Below are 16736 nucleotides of genomic sequence, written 5' to 3'. Positions count from 1 at the left end.
TGATCATCGCTTAAAATCTCCGGTATTTTAAATGGATTGACGTGTTGGTCAAGGGAATGACGTATTACTATATAGGAGCTTAAGTGCTGTAAAGGATGAACATAAATTAAGGGCCACTTATACCTTAAACTTCTATTGCGTTTAAGTCAATCAATTTGGTTATTAGAAATTAATGTTAAAGTTAAGTCTTGGGGTCGTGAATAAGAATTATAATGGGCATGGGCATAAGTATTGCTGTAGTGAATGGGAAGATATCCTTGATTGAATCAATTAGCACTGAATTGAGTGTAAGTAACTTTAGTACCACTCAAAGAGAAGGACTCTGTGGTAGCCTTCAGCTTCGATTTCGTTCGGCCAACAAGGGTATTTCCGAGGCTCGGCGGTTAAAAAAATGCCCGGGCGATATTTACATCGATGCCGTATAGTAGAGGTCGTTCACCTAGAGGTTGTCGGGTGCATAGAGAGGCGTTGAGAGAGGTTAAGCAGGTTGCGAGGACGGCAAAAGCCAAGAAGTTTATTTCCTTCCTACTTTAGCCGTAATCTACCACCTTAATGTATAAATACTAAACTGCTTCTTCCCTTCATTAGCGGCATCCATTACCAGTATCCCTTAATCACTAACCCTCACAGAGAAGGACCTGGCGTAGATGGAATGGCACAAAAGCACCAGTATCAGTCCTCGTCAAGGTCATCAAGGCAGGCCAGCTATTCTGAGGCAAATCACTCAAGTCAATGCCCAGGTTTGTAAAGGTCCAACTTGGTGACAAACTCTTGCCGTAGGAACCACCATCCATGTTGAAGTTCCACGTAAAGGGGTCGCCCGTAGTATGTGAAACATGGAACGCGAACTGAAGACTAACGCCGACAAGTTCAGCGTTCTCGGGGAGTTCAATAGCAAACTGTTGTAATTTTGCTGCCTCAGCCGGGTTCACGAGCGTAAAGGCTCCTTGGCCTGCTATAGCTTCAAGCACAGGGTGAGTTCCTTGCTCGATGATATTTGGCTTGTCAAGATACTTCCAGTTCATGGCCTTAAATGAAATTGGCCCGAAGGTGAAGTCTGTGATCGGGTCTGATGGTTTATTGAAATCGACATTCTGAAGTAACGGGATTTTATTAGCCAATCTTTCGGAGTGTTGGAGCGACATAGATAACTTACGTCCCAGCCATAGCCTTGAAGGAAACTATAGGTTAATTTCCCTTCTCTGGCGCATTGAGGCAACGTCACTCGGCCCGGGTTTGGATTCTCATCCACTGTTGCAGTGCGAGGAATTGGAAGAGGAATCTGCGTCGACAAAGCAAGGGATGCCACTGTCCAGGCAGTTACGTAGTCTGCTTCCCATTCTACTATGGTGACTGAAGATTGAGCTGCACTTGAATCTGGACCTCCAGTAACAATGGGCTGAGGTCCGTCACTGGTGACCGGTATAGGATCACCAGTGCTAATAGGTAGCGTAGGACCTGTGGCGGCTTCACACAGTTGAGAGACGGTCTCTATCACTGTCTTAGTGGCATAGACAACGCTATCAATTGTAACAAAGCTGGTCTCTGTAAGTGAGACAGTAGCAGTGTCGTACTTGGATGTGACTCTGTGACTCGTAACAGTGCAGTCCTTGCCTGGAACGGTGACCGTCGACGTAATCGTACTCCAACTAGTCACAGGTTTAATCTGAATAAAAGAATTGAAATCAGCACTTGAGCCGTTTCTGTTCAATTGGTGTTTAACAACTTACCAGAGTAGATACTACTGTGGTCACTTCAGTTACTGTCTTGGTGCCGAGCACATGCACCTCCTCTATACAGACAGTGTGCGCACACAAGGCATTCGAAGGACATGCCGGCAGTGGCGAGGATGTAACAACAAACGATGGATAGGTGGCATAGTCTGTTGTGATAGGAGGCGACGAGATGGAAGACGCCATGCTGGAGACAGCATAGGTCAAGATAAAGATTAAGACACGCATATTCAGTCTTTAGATGATAAGGGTGGAAGAAAATATGAAAGATAATAGCAGCGGTTGGTGTGATGAAAGACGTCAGAACGTACTTATTATATAGTGATGAATACTTGCAGCTTTTCTTTACAACACTATCGCAGTCTCTACATTTCCCCACACAGTATTAATGAATAACTTACAAAAATGATGTTACTGTATGTTGCGTACGCATTGAGAAAGGGTTTGAGTATTGGGCCGAAGTTGAAGCACATCCAGCCATCCTTCCCGTTGGTTTCCTTGGGCTTCGGACTGGCCGGCCCGCAGGTCATAGATTGTTCAGCTTTGACCCTCAACAGCTGATTCCGTATCACTTGCAGGTGGCTTGCTGAATCAACTCTTTCGGTATAGAGGCAGAATAATTTCTTGCTAAATAATGAGGCCTTCAAAGCCACGGGTGGAAGGGTTACTTTAATTTTGTTTTGCCACTTTTTGTGACAAGAAAGAGTGCATGCAGGTTTATGTAGTATCTGGTTGGGCATTGGCTCCTACATTGTAAGTACAGGCATTAGTCTTTAGCAGTAAGTTTGATCTAATCACTGCAGGACAATATGAATGCCTTTAGCCGTCACGACTATCAGTGCAGTAGTGATCGAACCGCATTAGTCGTGAGGGAGTTGAGGCTTGCAGAACGCTTGTGGCTGTGATTTGTAGAAACGCCTTGGAGAAGTCATTCTGGGCAGTTCTTTTGATATCACAAACGGTCTGTGCAGAGTCCTGAAGGAGCGAATGCCGAATACCCTACCTGTGCCCCATGGATATTGATTGATGCATATTCCTTTAGGATGTTGCACGTCAAATTGACCAATAGTTCGATCGAGATGCCCGAGTTTGGTGATCTTCACCTGCCGGTGCTTACCGAGGTGGTATTGAAGATTTCAGCTACAAGTCTCATCAAACAGGTGGGACAACGTCACAGGTGAGGAGTCGCGATGCCGCATTTGGAATTATCAGCCAGCCATTTGCGCTTTACCGCTCATGGGACTTTGGAATATTGTCACATTCATCTGTGCACCTGTTGACGGCGCATTAGCATGATATGATAGCTGCGTTCGTATCAAGGAGATCAATATCTAAGCAAGACATTATTGGGTATGAATCCAATAATTCATTCTACGGCCATACCGTGAATAGTAAGGATGCGCGATGCAGAGAGTCGTTCGCGTGAGCTGAGAACAGGGGTGAATCCCTGTCACGGTGAGTCAATTATGCAGCTTCGTCAAAGACGTAGCTGAGAGGGATGTATCAGTGCTTGGCGCTAAAAGGTGTTGAGAAAGATACATACTTCATCTCGTTCAGGTATGCAATGCAATCACATCATTCAGCAGCAGCCAAAGGTACTCAGATCGCCTATGCCAGGTATGCATCAATCAATTTCACTTAGAGGCAGTCAGATACTCAGTCATCATAGACCCAATCTAGCCGCGAAAGCATCTCTAGTTGACACAATTGGGTATATATAGCTAGGACATGCAAGCACCACATTTCCATTTTACACAAGCAAAGCCCAGAAAGAACAGTACATCTTCCTTTAGGTCGAATCCAACAAACCTATAATTGCAATGCGAATCTCCTTCGTCCTATTTATCACAATCCTATACGCAGCCAGCGATGGTAAGTTATGGCCATTGCCTACCAAACTCAACTCTGAGATTGACATTTGTAGGGCACGCGAGAGGTCCCGGTCTTGTCACGTTGCCCGAGAAGTGCAACTGCCCAGTCGGATCTACCTGCCCAGTGACCGACGGCTGCTATATACAGGGCAAGAAGGAAGCGGCTGCCGAAGCAGATCGCCGTTGCTCTGCCTCTGTAGAAGCAGCCAGGGCCGAAGAGCAGGCGAAATGCGACGCCAAAGTCTGGCAAGAGAAGACGAGCTGCGACAGCAAGTTATCAGAAGCTGAAACTCGTTGTAATAACAAAGTATCGGAAGAGAAAAGCAGCTGCGATGCCAAGATATCGGAAGCAAAGACAAGCTGTGACAACAGGATCTCCCAAGCGGAGACCAGTTGTATCGGCAAGATCTCGGAGAAGGAGAATAGCTGCAACGCCAGGATTTCCGAAGAGAAAAGTAACTGCGACGCCAGACTTCGCACAGATGCAGCAGCAAATGGCTGTGGAGTTGCCAAATGGGGGCAAGGGTGGTACGTCGTCAAGGCTGGTGTGAACCTAGCCAACTGCCAGAACTTATGCAAAGCCGACCCCAAATGTCTGTCATTTAGCAACAATAAGTCGCCTAATGGCAACCACGCTTGCTATCTCTATGATAAGGAGACTGCGCAGCTCACTCCCGGAAATTACGGCAACTACGCTTGGGTCCAGTTTGACAAGCATTGCGGTCCGGTGCCAAACTATTCCTAGTGCTGCATCTGGGGGTCGAGGTCTCGGGACAAGGCTGGCATAACTTGGTTTCAGGACTGGCGTCAATCTGGCTAATTGCAAGAGTTTGTGTTTTGCAGACACCAGATGTCTCTCACATAGCGCAAACAAGCTTAACACCAGTGCCTACATCAATTGTTATTGGACCTTTACGATAAGGAGACTGTATCTTGGTTCCTGGCCAGTGGGAAAATTGGATTCAGTAGGATAAGCACGGTGGCTAGGTAATTTTGTAGTACATATCTATTAAATTCAGCTCGTGACATTTTGGTCGGCAAAATGACGTATTGCAACATATCAGCTTTCACGAATGGCTGTTAGTTGGCTACCTGTGACGAAATTGTCACAATTGGGAGCTATTATGCCTTGGATCTGCAATGTTGAGCTGGGACCGGTTTTGGTTCTGACAATGTAGGCCGGCTAGAAACTCTGTGGTTGGTGAAACAGATCAAAGTCGGTGTATCGGCCTTCCTGCAACAGCTCGTTCGTCCTTGTTGTGAAATCTTCTGACTCAATGTCCAACGTTTGTGGTATGATGGGCATGTTCCTCTTCGTTAGTCCGAGGGAATGTTCCAGCAAGAACCTGACCATCCATCCATCCAACTTGTGGCTTTCCGTCGACAGCAGGCAGAGCTTTTGAAATGTCATCAACCTGTTTATCTACAACATGTCAGTGGCATATAGAGATCAGCAGAGCTTGGGTCTCACCATTGCTTCTGTTGCGGGCCAGTACTGCCGAAGTTCAATCAGTGCCTCAAAATTTGTGTTCAATTCCTGTCGCGCTTTTGGGATATCTTCTGGCTCTCCTAACAAAAGCGTATGTAATAGAACAGCGGATGCCACGGTGGTCATATGTCCAACGGTTGGGTAGTTCTGCTGACAGCCATTCATCTGTCGAGAGGTGTGTAACAAACTGCTGAAAGACGAAGCGTGGGATTTACACAGCGCGACGTGATCTTCTTGTCCCGTGTATGATTGCTCTTTTGTCTCAAGGGAGTTGAAGTAGACCAGTGCGGAGAGGTGATGAAATACCAGATGAAGCGCGATAAAGTGTCCTCCTAGGTCGTTCTGTTGGTGGCTGTAGATATTCTGTATCGTCATCCGCATGTTCTCCGGCAGGCTGGCCTTCCATGATTCGAGTTTCTGGCCGATGAGCTTGATAGCATCACATTTTACCTTTGGTTCCATGTCTCCCTTGGCCATAGCGCGGTTCAGGCCTTGGATCTGACCAAAGTGTTGGATCAAAGTCACCATATGCGCAAAGATACCCGGAGTTCGACTAGAATTTTGGAGTAAGCGCGAAGAACTAAGGCATCTGAAGGAGGTTTCGTCGATAGGCAGAGGAGACGAGTCAGGGCAGCGAGGGTTGTCCAAGTGCCGGGGTATTCCAAGACCAGAAGAACACCAACGATCGAGTATGTAAAGTGACCACCAAATTCTAAGGGCTGTCTCACTGGCAATACTTGGCTCATCCACCGAAAAGTTAAGCTGAAGAACTTCAGCCATACCAATCGCAATTCCTGCAAGGCATCAGTAAACTCGCAACTGATAGATCTATATCCACAACAAATGAACTCACGGAGAAATAATGTCTCTGAAGAAGTATGGCAGTTCCCAGCACTGAGAAGTGACAAAAGAATACAAGTCTGCACATGCTCAATACACACATTCTCAAGATCTGCTTGTACCAGCCTCTTCGCCCCCTTCACCAACGGAACTTCCAAAGCGCGATGCTCAGACTTGGGTGAGAACTTTGAGCCTAAAGCACATATAGCGTAGAGCAAGGCATCTCCAATCTCCTTTCTGCGAACTTGTCTCCGAAGTGTTTCTTGGTGAAAAATACTGTGGGCCCTGCCATCGAGATGCGTCAGATAAGACTCGACAAACTCGATAGCCAGCTCATCGGTCAGGTCTGGGACAAATTCCTGGTTTTCTTTGGGTGCAGATGTAGTTTGTGAGCTGACGTGCGATGAGCAGGCTAGGTTCTTGCGCTGACAGTTGTTACATGGCGAATCGATCGTCTGCTTTACACACCGCCTCTTGGCCTCTCTACATTGAAGACAAGATGTCGCTTTCATCGCTGAATTGGATTAATAATGTCTTTTCGTGGGATCAAATGGCCGAGATTGGGTAGTTGAGCGGATGATAGGGATTATTAATGATAGACCAATCGCAGGTTTGTTTGGCCGAAAGTCTCCGGACAGGCTGCGGCCCCGCTTGCGGAGTGTTGAAGCTGTGATTCGTCAGAAGATTGGGAGTCGGAGATGCTTGAGCTAGGAATCTGAGCGCTGCTAAGCATCAAGTACTTCGTTACTGATATTAGCAGGGCAAATACTTATCATCTAACATAAAAGATACATAGTCATAGTCTATATCATTCCTGGTCTTGAAAGACCATGCTGCACTCGTAAGAAGATACCAGAGAAGATGTCCTGTAGTATTTAAAGTCTCTGTTTCCTCTCATGGGCTGATCTTGTAGTTGGTTCAGCAGCATTCACTTCAATCATCCCAAACATTACTTCAAATCTATTTCAGCACATTTCACTCCATCATGGCAAACCTCCTCGAACCAATCACCGTAGGAGGCAAGCTCCCCCTCAGAAACCGTATAGTCATGGGCTCAATGACTCGTAACCGTTGTATCGACGATAACAAACCTGGCCCAGCCCAAATTAAGCATTACGCCGATAGAGCCAAGTACGGCGCTGGTCTCATCGTCACAGAGGGCACTTTCGTCGATTGGACTGGTTGTGACTGGAAACACGCTCCCTTCATGGTTACCCAGGAGCATGCGGATGCTTGGCGAAGAGTGACTGATGCAGTTCACGATACTGGTGGGAAAATCTTCTTCCAGGCCTGGCATGCTGGGAGGTGTCAGCATGATCAGTTGCCCATTATGAAAGAGAAGGGTGCTAAGGTTCTGGCTCCTTCTGCTATCAAAGCTTATGGAGGGAAATATCGAGACTTGAATGGGATGCCTGCAAGTTTCTTCTGAGGATGATGAACGACGTCTGATTGAAAGTAGGGACATACGGACAATATCGAGGCCATTACAGATGTTAAGTCTGTTGTTGACACTTACAGGCGAAGCTGCGAGTTAGCTAAATTAGCTGGGTTTGACGGTGTTGAGCTCCTTGCTCAAGGGTAATATATGACATATCTATTGGCACCTCTGGGCAATTGCTAACTGACATCTAAGCGGTTATCTGCCTCAACAGTTTCTCAGCAGGTCAGTCATACCAATCTTGTCAATGCCAGGTTAGTGCTTATTGTATAGCCGTGCGAATCAACGCAGCGACGAATATGGTGGATCAGTGGAGAACAGATGCCGCTTCACCCTCGAACTCGTCGATGCAATTACCGCCGTCTTCGATGGACCAGAGTATATCTGTGTCAAGATTAACCCCACAGACCATCTCAACGATTCTATCGTGGACTTTGATGAGATGAAAGAGACTTATACGTACCTCATCACCGAACTTGTCAAAAGAAAGGTCGGGATTATTAACCTTGGCCGTCGTGGTGCCGAAACATCCCCTGGTTCAGGGGAATTCTTTGGACCTCTCTCTCGGCCTGAAGGCTATCCTCTCCCTCGTGGCTACGATCCAGTTCTTGACTTTGGGAACCTCGTCAAGTTTCCTGGTAGTCCGACTTTGCTTATGGCCAATCATGATTATACTGTTGGAGAGGCTGATGCTCTTGCTGGAGCGGGCAAACTGGACATGATTACGTTTGCGAGAGCTTTCATCCACAATCCGGTGAGTAGTCCAATGTTGACATCTTCTATTCTGACTGGTTGAAAAGGATCTTGTTCCTCGTATCATTAATGGGGTATCCCTCGCCACGAATGATAGAGGTGCTTGGGTTTATTATGGGCTGGACAATAGACCAGATGAAGGCTACAATGATTGGCCAGTAGCCTCAACCACATAGGCATCACTAGAGCAAGGAGAGACAGTCAACGGGCTTCACGACTATATCAGATAGAGACAAAGATATGAGCAATATGTGCATTGTTCCATTCAAATGAATGTGACTTGATAATATACGAGCAGATAACTATGTACAGATGAATGAGCGTCATGGATGAATCACCATGATAATCCCATTTGCAACGCAAAACTGGGTGTCCAGCATCCACGGTCGTGCAAAACCCAGAAGAAAGAAAAGCAGTGCAAGCACTTTTTCTCAATCCGCTTATTTCTTGATGGTGAGCAGACCAGGGCGGTAAGGAAGGTCGTTGTACTCGCCACCAACGTTGGGGTTGCGGCCCTGGTAGAGGAGCTGAAGGTTGCAAGGGTCTACGGGGAAGGTCTGGTCGTTGCTGGTTCGGATGAGCTCGCCGTGGCTGATGTCGTTGGTCCAGGTGGCGCCGCTGTTGGCCTTGCCGGCGAAGGGGTTGGATTCGGTACCAGCGTTGACGGTCCAGGTGCCATCGAGGCTGTTGGCGGTGAAAGAGCGGAAGTAACGGCCGTTCTTGCCCTTGGCCTCGACGATCATGAGGTACTTGTTGAGTCCCTGGAGGGAGTAGACCTGCACGGCCTCGAAGAGGTTGTCCTCAGTGTCCTGGAGGATGATCTGGGAGCTGCTGCCGAAGCTGCCAGGGAAGTTGCCGATGGGCATGCTGGAGCGGTAGATGCGGCCGTTGTCGCCGGCGAAGAACAGGTACATGTTCTTGCTGTCACCAATGACAGTTTGGTCGATAGGACCGAAGGGGGCGTTGGCAATCTCGCCGGTGAAGAGAGGCTGAGCAGCAGACCAGCCGTTGGGGTTGGTAGGGTTGCTGGAGGTCCTGTAGGAGAACTTGGTAGGACCCCACTGGTGGGCGAGGATCCAGATGTTCTTGGGCTTGAAGAAGAACAGAGTAGGGGCGACAGCGGTAGAGCTCATGCCGGTCTGTGTGGCGGAACCGAGCTGGTTGAGGTTGGAGACGGGGCTGAAGGCCATAGATCCCCAGCTAGTGCCGAAGACGGTGGCGTAGACGAGCTGGCCGCCGTTGTAGGGAGCGACAGTGAAGTCCTTGAGAGACTTCCAGCCGTTCTTTGGCTGGGCAAGGGCACCGCTTGAGGTCCATTTGTAGGAGGTGGGGAGCTGGCACTGAGCTGCGACATCGCCGACAGAGGCGAGGAGCAGCAGACCGCTGGAGAGCAGGCTGAGATCGTACTTCATGGTGATATCGGGTTGAGGAGATGAGGAGAGGTGGAGGTTGTGATGATACAAGAGAAGAAAAGACTGATCGACGAGGAGGAAGTCAGTATGTTATATATGAAATAGTAGATGGACTATGCATGGCGAGATGGCCCTTAATTTATATGGGCATCATTCGTTGCTGGGGAATGATCGAGCTGGCATTGGAGGAGAAAATATCGTGTATCCACTGGGATACAACAATACAACCCAGTCTTGTTCCAGATCATCCGAACAATGACCCAAAACAAGGATCGATCGAGGGCCGCTAAACGAGTCTGAACGAGCATGCTTCCTTTTGGAACCACGGAGACGGATCCGAGTGTTTCTGCTTTGGGGTTAGCTCGATCGGGGCCCAGGTACACTTGGCTTACGCTAATTTAACCAGAGGAGAAAAGTACCTGACCTCCTTTACCAGTTGCGAGTCAGTCAGCTCTACCGTGCGTGCGTGCGTTTGCCTGAAGCTGAAGCAGTGACGAATACATGCACCACGTATGGACATCTATATGGAGAGTATAAACTTTCTTGTTTGGGTCCTGCAGGAAACGGTCGGCACGGCATGTTTCTCGGCTTCATCTAGAAAATCGATTTGCCAAGCTGAATCATAGTGGGTTTCATCTTGGCAGGCCTGGTTTCAGCCTCCACTTTGTCATCTCATTGGGGCCCTCCCGCGGGATACGAGAAGGCCAGCGCCAGGCGTGACCACCACATGATGTCCGTTCCCAAATGGACTGATGCAGCCATTACTATGAACAGTCTAGTTTACGATGCCATGTGCTGTGTATGCACCCCAGGAAAGAATGAGCAGGATATTGGCGCACCTATAGAATTGCACCGTTCATCGGTAAATCTAGTCAACACCCCAGATTCGTCCCTGAAAGCAAAAACAACCCCGGCACGGCAAAGGACCTCATTAGGCTAAAACCCATCGCGGTCAGCGATTGTCATATATTACTAGCGTGCCAGTAGAATTTAACTACTGATATCTTGTTTCACACGCAGCGTGTTATTCCGCCTATCAGACCCAACCTGGCATTTGACGGTGAACTTTGACTTGTATTTTAGCCAGATTTGGTGTAAGCGGGCGAATTAAACTATCGCGAGATGCATAGGAAATAGGGAATAGCAACTACAGAATGCGGGGGATGGAAATGCGGAGTGCATATAACCGTGTAAGTCTAGATATCACGAAGTTCAAGTGTTTGAGTATGGGGATTTTGTTGGCGGTGAGTGAGTGAGTGAGGGTGAGGGGGATTGAGCAAGATGGCTTCGAATAAGGCTGAATGTTTTTCCACGGAACTCGGCTTCTTTCATGTTTGATGTTGAATATCAAGGCGAGAACAAAGTGGGTTTGTCATAGCGTAATAGACGTCCCCTTGAAACGCCAAGTAATATCCGTTTCCTAGATGCGATAAGTTAGGACGATCAAAAGGGGGAATGGAAGCGAGGCATGGTGCTACATTTTGATAAGATAAGACCATGAGGTCATTGAAGCTCACCCTATACTCGAAAATATAGTAAATATTTAACAATTAGCACATAGTAATAGCATAACCTTAATTCTAACAGAGAGTCTATTTTATTTAGCTAGGAAATAACATAATTTTAAGTATTTTATAGTTCAAGAAGAGTAGATTAACTTTCTATTAAGTCTTAAAACTGTATTTACAGTTTAATTTAAAGCATTCACTCTAAACAGTTAAAACAATTAAAGTGACTATTTATCGCTCTAATACTCAACTCTATAGTTTGAAAATGCTGTATTTCTACGATATATATCTTAACATACATCTATTCTAAGTAGTCTATGCATTTGGCGTGTGATCCTTCACCCAGTTCTCCTTTTCTATCCGCAGCGACCTCTGCCCCCATTTAATAGTCATCCACGCTCCAATCGCTCCCCAAACCGATGGAACCGCCCATCCAAGCGTATATCCAACCTCAACCGGCAACACCCACGCCAACACAATCAAAACAATGCTCACAACCGACCCAGTAATGGCCCAAGCCCAGAGCATCTCCACTAGCATCCTTCTAAACCTCGGCGACGCGTTATATCGCGCCATAGCCGCCTTTCTATACTCCTTCCCAGCACCCCCATCACAAGCCGTGATATCCTCCATGATGGTGAATGTAAGGGGTGGATATTTATGGCCGACGACATGGGAGCTTAGGCGGTGAAAGCGAAGTCTCCAGCCGAAATGATACGCTATCCCCGTCCAGATCATGTACGATGTTACCATTAGTATACCGACCGGCATGATGATACTAAGACCCCTCATCATCGGTGGATCAGGGATGCTGAATCCAATCATAAGCGCCGTCATGACAAAGTACGGTGGTCCGAGAACAAGATGCACCGTGTCGAAACTCCATCGTCCCGCGCCGTTGAGAGGACGATACGTATCGCGCTTCAACGCAAGCCGTAGACCGCGAAGACCGTACTCGCCACCAGATATAAACCCAAACATCGCCGTTATAATGGCAAACATGGCGCCCGGCCGTAGATCGGTGAGATTTGAGATTGTGAAGTAGAAGATAATCGGGATAAGTGTGCATTCTGTCAAGATGAGGAACCAGAATAGAAAGATCATCAGCTTGTGCTCGTGGAGGTTATACGGTAGTGGTGGAGGACCGCGCGCGATAGGATCAGGCTGTTCATTCTTGCTCGGCATGGACGGCGTGCTCGGAGCAGACGAGAGCGTTATGTTCTCCGTCCCCGCCACGTTATTCGAAGCAGTCGTCGCCATTGTGAAGAAAGCTGGTGTGCATAAGCTTAAAAATAAGCTTATTTTGCAAAAACACTACAGAGGACAAGAGGCAGCATTAAATCACTCAGGGGGCATCCACTCTATTTTATTCTGGTGATTAGCGGTACGTCAGTGGCAAAAGATTAGTGAAAGACGAGTGCGTCAGAAGGGTCTTGGTATTTGAAGGATGGAGCGGGTGATGATGCTATTTTTGCTTGGCGTGAGCGCTGAAGGATGCAATGCCAAGGGGTGAGAAAACAAGATTGGCCGTCGGAAGAGGCTTGGTTAGAGGACCGTGTTGGAGATAGGAGATTTAAATCCGGGGATGTAACGTCGAATCCGAGAGAATTAAATCGATGATGACTGCTCAGAGTCTTCGCTTTCGTTTTTACTCGAGTGTCTCGTACTCGCTCTCTGAGATACCTAGTGTTGATGGGTTGGTCATTGTGGGATGATCTGCAACTTCAAGTGCTGTTTTTTGAACACGCAACAACAGAAACCAGAACAGCGTTCGAGCTTACTTCAGTGGACTGCAGGGAGGAATGATAAGATATGATACTGATCACGCATCATTGGCACACGTAACTACCGGCACAGATCTACAATAGAACCGGCGTCTTATTACCGACCCGGACATCCGTACAGACAGGGATGACAGTCAGGCCATTCCTCCGTATCTTCCGGGCCGTAGTCACAACAATACCGGACAAGCAACTCTCACTGTGGATCTAAATCAGTATCTCTATTCAATTTGGACTGACATATTGCAGAATTACGAGAAGCTTAAATCTCTTGCTATGATCGTACCAGAAGAAGAGGCATAACGCCGAGGATAGCAATACTCCGTAGAAATCGGGTAATACACCGCCCGAACGCGAGATCGGTAAGACCGAAAGTTTATTCCTTCGCGAGCTCGAATGCGATGCTATAGGTGGAGGAACAACCACGCGGCCCTTTCACACCGACAGGTCGTGGGTAATGTCAACGTCAATGCAGAGTTGTCTTCGGAATGAATTATCCATCAAGTGAGGACATGCTCGACAATGTGATCTGAACGCGACCGAGATCGCCTCACTACTAAATCGCAGCATCACACTATGCACTCCCTGTATCTTCGAACCAAAACAAAACATGGGTATTCGTGTACTGTTCTAACCTAACTCCCTTCAGAAGCCCAGTCCCTCCTCCTCTTCTAGCTCGTCATCAGATCTGGAAAATACCTCTTAAGACTACTATCCAGCATGCGTATCCCCACGGGCTTGACGAGATAATTATCCGCACCCGCCTTGCTCGCCGCCTCCCTGTCCATCTGGCTATCCTGCCCCGTGACGATAAACAGCACCGCCTTGCTCGTCTTCTCCAGCGCTCTGATTTGCCGCGTAGCGCTAATACCGTCGCACACCGGCATCTGGAGATCCATGAGGATGAGGTCGATGGGCGAGGATGTCTGCTGCGTCTTAAAGAGCTCGACTGCCTGGTGCCCGTCTATGGCACTCAGGTAGGGAAGGCCGCGCTTCTTGCAGTACATTTCTAGGATGCGCAGGTTCACTGCGTTGTCGTCGACGATGAGGGTCATGGGTTTTGAGGGGGCGGGGGGGATGAGCGGGCGGATGGGGAGGTCGATAGTTGCTGCTTCGATTTGGGATACGGCTTTTGCAACGGATTCGTTGAGAAGTGCTTCGGTCGTTCGTAGAGCAACTGACGAGCCGGTGACGGAACCGTAGCCTTCGTCTGATGTGGACTTTCGATCGCTCTCGGCCGTTGGGTCGTGGGACGTTACGAGGGATTTCGGATCTTCGAGGAACGCGGGGGATGGTTGTGGGGATGTTCTCGTTGACTTGCGTAGTCGTGCTAGTAGTTCATCTGCTTTCTGGAGTGCAGAGTCAAGAGCAGACGACGAGAAAGGTCCGTCGACGAAGACGATGTTGGTACATGATTCAGGAACCCCTTGTTCATCCGAGTTAGGGACTAGACAAATAGCAACCTGTCCCTTTGGTAGTATTGAATGATATTTCTCTCGTTCGGCCGGATCGCGTATGTAGTCAATGATGTTGAGACAATCTTGCGAGTCGTTTGATGATGTAAAGCCGCTTTGGGCCAGGTATTTCGCTAGGTTCGAGGACAAATGCGCGTCGGGTGGATCGGATGGAAGATGTCGATAACTCAATGGCAAGTGCTTGAGCTGCAAGGCTTTTGTTTCGGCGGGAGTAGAACCCGAGGGACGGATGTCACGAAATGTCGCGCGGAAGTGAGAACCGCGATCGACCTCAGACGACACCAATTCTATCGAACCGTGAAGTAGTGCCGAGAACTTGGTCGCGAGGGTCAAGCCAAGCCCAGCGCCAGTCGAGTGCTCGCCCACCTTTTCGTACAGATCAAAAATACGACCTTGGTCCTCAGGAGGAATACCGCAGCCCGTATCCTCAACATCCACCACGAGCGTCTTTGTATCTTGTGTATAGGACTGTGTGACGGTCACTACCCCTTCGGTCGTGTTTTGTAGAGCGTTTACGATCAGAGGAAGGATACTGTCTCGGAAGAGGTTGATGTCAACTCGGAGGCCTTCGCTTTCGGAAGTGAGGTTATGATGGAAGAAGACGGGGGCTCGTGTGCGTGTGTCCCTGAAGGTAAAGTCGGCCAATGCCTTGACGAGTGACGTCTCTAGAGACTCGATGCCATGCGTATCATATTGTCGTTCGGCAGCAGCGATATCAGCCCAGCGGTTGAGGGTGATCATACTATTGACAGTCGACATGAGTTCCCTGCCCGCAGTAGAAATTGTATCGAGGTAGATGGACGACTTCCCCAGCTCAGCAAGCGGCTTCATTATCGCCTCTACGCCAGGCCGCAATGTCGTACTTCCAGGCACTGTCAATGCCCTCAGATCCTCCGTCAAGAGCTCTGCGGCGCCGAGGATACCGTGGATCGGGGTTCGGAGCTGATGCGATACACCACGAAGGAACTTCTCTTTTGCCCGCATAACTTCTGTGAGGAGACGCTTCTGCCACCGCTGTGTGAGCATGGTAGCACAGGTGTGCACAAACCAGGCATCGACATCGTCAAATATTCTTCGGAAATCTTTTGTCGCGACGACGAGGACCGACGGACCGAGTTTTGTTTCGCATTGTGCTGAGATGAAGCGTACGACTCGATCTTTTGGTGGCTCATCGAAATTCGAGTTTGCGATGAAACCCTCGATGTATTCGTCATCCTCCCACAATCCGTGCTTCAAATCTGATGTGGTTGCGGGGTACTGAACCGTCGATTGATCGGTGCCCATAGACTGCAAACTGATTGACTCGTCGGGGAAGGCTTGTCGGAGTATTCGGAGGATCGGCTCTTGGACGTCTTCGCCATCGGGTTCTTGTTGGACTGCTGCGATGAGCTCAACGAAACGGTGACGTTCTCGTTGGCGTCGCGCTCGTGCACATTGTATTATATCGTGGACGATCCAGTCGGCTAATCGAGCTAGTGCAAGCTGCTGTGTCTTGGATAAGGGATCTCGACCTGTCGCTGACGCTACGCACAGCGAACCGAGTCCGACGCATTCACCTGACTCGTGTTGCATTCGCAGCGGGACACCGGCATATGCGATAAGCCCACCGTGTTCGACGTATGGCGATTCGCTGAATCTCCAGTCTTGGAGCATATTTGGTAAGAGGAAGACATTCTATCGAGGCTTAGCGAAGGGCGTCAGAGAGGCAGTGGTGGCTATACTCCAGGTGGTTGAGTAACGGTATGTGCGCAGAGGGTTTCACCACGGGGAAGAATAGCAAGTTGAAGGCCTACCGTGGCCAGACGAATGTAAACATTGACATCCAGCACACCAACAACAGCATACTCCCAGCCCGACGACTCTTGAGCAAGACAGGCCTTCTCCTGCAGACCCGCGAGGAGTTCAGGCTCGTTGTCTAAATCCCTCGCATAGTACCATAGCATAGACAGCCTCAGCCTTTCATTCTTCGCCAAACGCGATCGAACATATTTCGAAGACGACGCACAATGTGCTTCCTGCGGTATCGACGACGGACTGAACGGATCTGGCTTCGGAGGGAAGAAGGACGAATCGGCGTCCGAAGTCCACGGCTCTATCGGGACCTTGAAGTTGTTGGCATCGAAGATGGGGCCGATTGCCTTTGGACGCGGAGGGAGGGAATGTTTGTCGACTGTTGAGGAGAGGAGCGTGGCGTCTGCCTTGGGGAAGAAATGCATTTAGTGATGATTATCTAGGAACTGAATTTGGCGAGGCATGGGAAAGAAGACCTTTAGGGAAGGGATCGTCGAAGAATTAATGAGAGGAATTGAACTGAATTGAATTTGGTGGACATTGGAGATGGAGAAGACGGGAGAGGGAGGGGCTCGTGACCCGAAACTCAACTGAACGTGGGAATGACAGACATTTTTAGGGGCTGACAAACATGTCGTCATAACT

At 48.7% G+C, this 16736-nt stretch overlaps 7 protein-coding genes across 7 annotated transcripts; 2 read left to right on the top strand and 5 right to left on the bottom strand.

Annotated features, from left to right (window-relative positions):
• Nucleotides 1-617: 617 nt before the first annotated feature.
• Nucleotides 618-1919, bottom strand: FPRO_04031 (uncharacterized protein; the record flags this gene model as incomplete). Its single annotated transcript, XM_031223853.1, has 3 exons — nucleotides 618-1094; nucleotides 1157-1666; nucleotides 1731-1919. The coding sequence occupies 3 exons, from the start codon at nucleotides 1917-1919 to the stop codon at nucleotides 618-620; spliced, it is 1176 nt and encodes a 391-aa protein (XP_031089171.1).
• Nucleotides 1920-3553: 1634 nt separating this feature from the next.
• FPRO_04032 (uncharacterized protein) lies at nucleotides 3554-4349 on the top strand (the record flags this gene model as incomplete). The annotated part of the gene is made up of 2 exons (XM_031223852.1): nucleotides 3554-3605; nucleotides 3658-4349. The coding sequence occupies 2 exons, from the start codon at nucleotides 3554-3556 to the stop codon at nucleotides 4347-4349; spliced, it is 744 nt and encodes a 247-aa protein (XP_031089170.1).
• Nucleotides 4350-4878: 529 nt separating this feature from the next.
• FPRO_04033 (uncharacterized protein) lies at nucleotides 4879-6445 on the bottom strand (the record flags this gene model as incomplete). Its single annotated transcript, XM_031223851.1, has 3 exons — nucleotides 4879-5019; nucleotides 5076-5887; nucleotides 5947-6445. The coding sequence occupies 3 exons, from the start codon at nucleotides 6443-6445 to the stop codon at nucleotides 4879-4881; spliced, it is 1452 nt and encodes a 483-aa protein (XP_031089169.1).
• A 473-nt stretch (nucleotides 6446-6918) lies between these two features.
• FPRO_04034 (putative NADPH2 dehydrogenase chain OYE2) lies at nucleotides 6919-8300 on the top strand (the record flags this gene model as incomplete). The annotated part of the gene is made up of 5 exons (XM_031223850.1): nucleotides 6919-7347; nucleotides 7393-7511; nucleotides 7567-7596; nucleotides 7645-8125; nucleotides 8172-8300. 5 exons carry the CDS (start codon nucleotides 6919-6921, stop codon nucleotides 8298-8300), a joined length of 1188 nt encoding a protein of 395 aa, XP_031089168.1.
• Nucleotides 8301-8564: 264 nt separating this feature from the next.
• Nucleotides 8565-9536, bottom strand: FPRO_04035 (putative alpha-L-arabinofuranosidase precursor; the record flags this gene model as incomplete). Its single annotated transcript, XM_031223849.1, has 1 exon — nucleotides 8565-9536. One exon carries the CDS (start codon nucleotides 9534-9536, stop codon nucleotides 8565-8567), a length of 972 nt encoding a protein of 323 aa, XP_031089167.1.
• A 1823-nt stretch (nucleotides 9537-11359) lies between these two features.
• FPRO_04036 (uncharacterized protein) lies at nucleotides 11360-12304 on the bottom strand (the record flags this gene model as incomplete). The annotated part of the gene is made up of 1 exon (XM_031223848.1): nucleotides 11360-12304. The coding sequence occupies one exon, from the start codon at nucleotides 12302-12304 to the stop codon at nucleotides 11360-11362; it is 945 nt and encodes a 314-aa protein (XP_031089166.1).
• A 1192-nt stretch (nucleotides 12305-13496) lies between these two features.
• On the bottom strand, nucleotides 13497-16516 carry FPRO_04037 (uncharacterized protein; the record flags this gene model as incomplete). Its single annotated transcript, XM_031223846.1, has 2 exons — nucleotides 13497-15974; nucleotides 16022-16516. The coding sequence occupies 2 exons, from the start codon at nucleotides 16514-16516 to the stop codon at nucleotides 13497-13499; spliced, it is 2973 nt and encodes a 990-aa protein (XP_031089165.1).
• Nucleotides 16517-16736: the final 220 nt, after the last annotated feature.

The sequence above is a fragment of the Fusarium proliferatum genome, assembly GCF_900067095.1.
Source record: "Fusarium proliferatum ET1 genome assembly, contig: FPRO_scaffold014, whole genome shotgun sequence".
Lineage (NCBI taxonomy): Eukaryota > Fungi > Ascomycota > Sordariomycetes > Hypocreales > Nectriaceae > Fusarium > Fusarium proliferatum.
The sequence above is the reverse complement of the archived record's forward strand: the minus strand, read 5'-3'. Positions and strand labels throughout refer to the sequence as shown.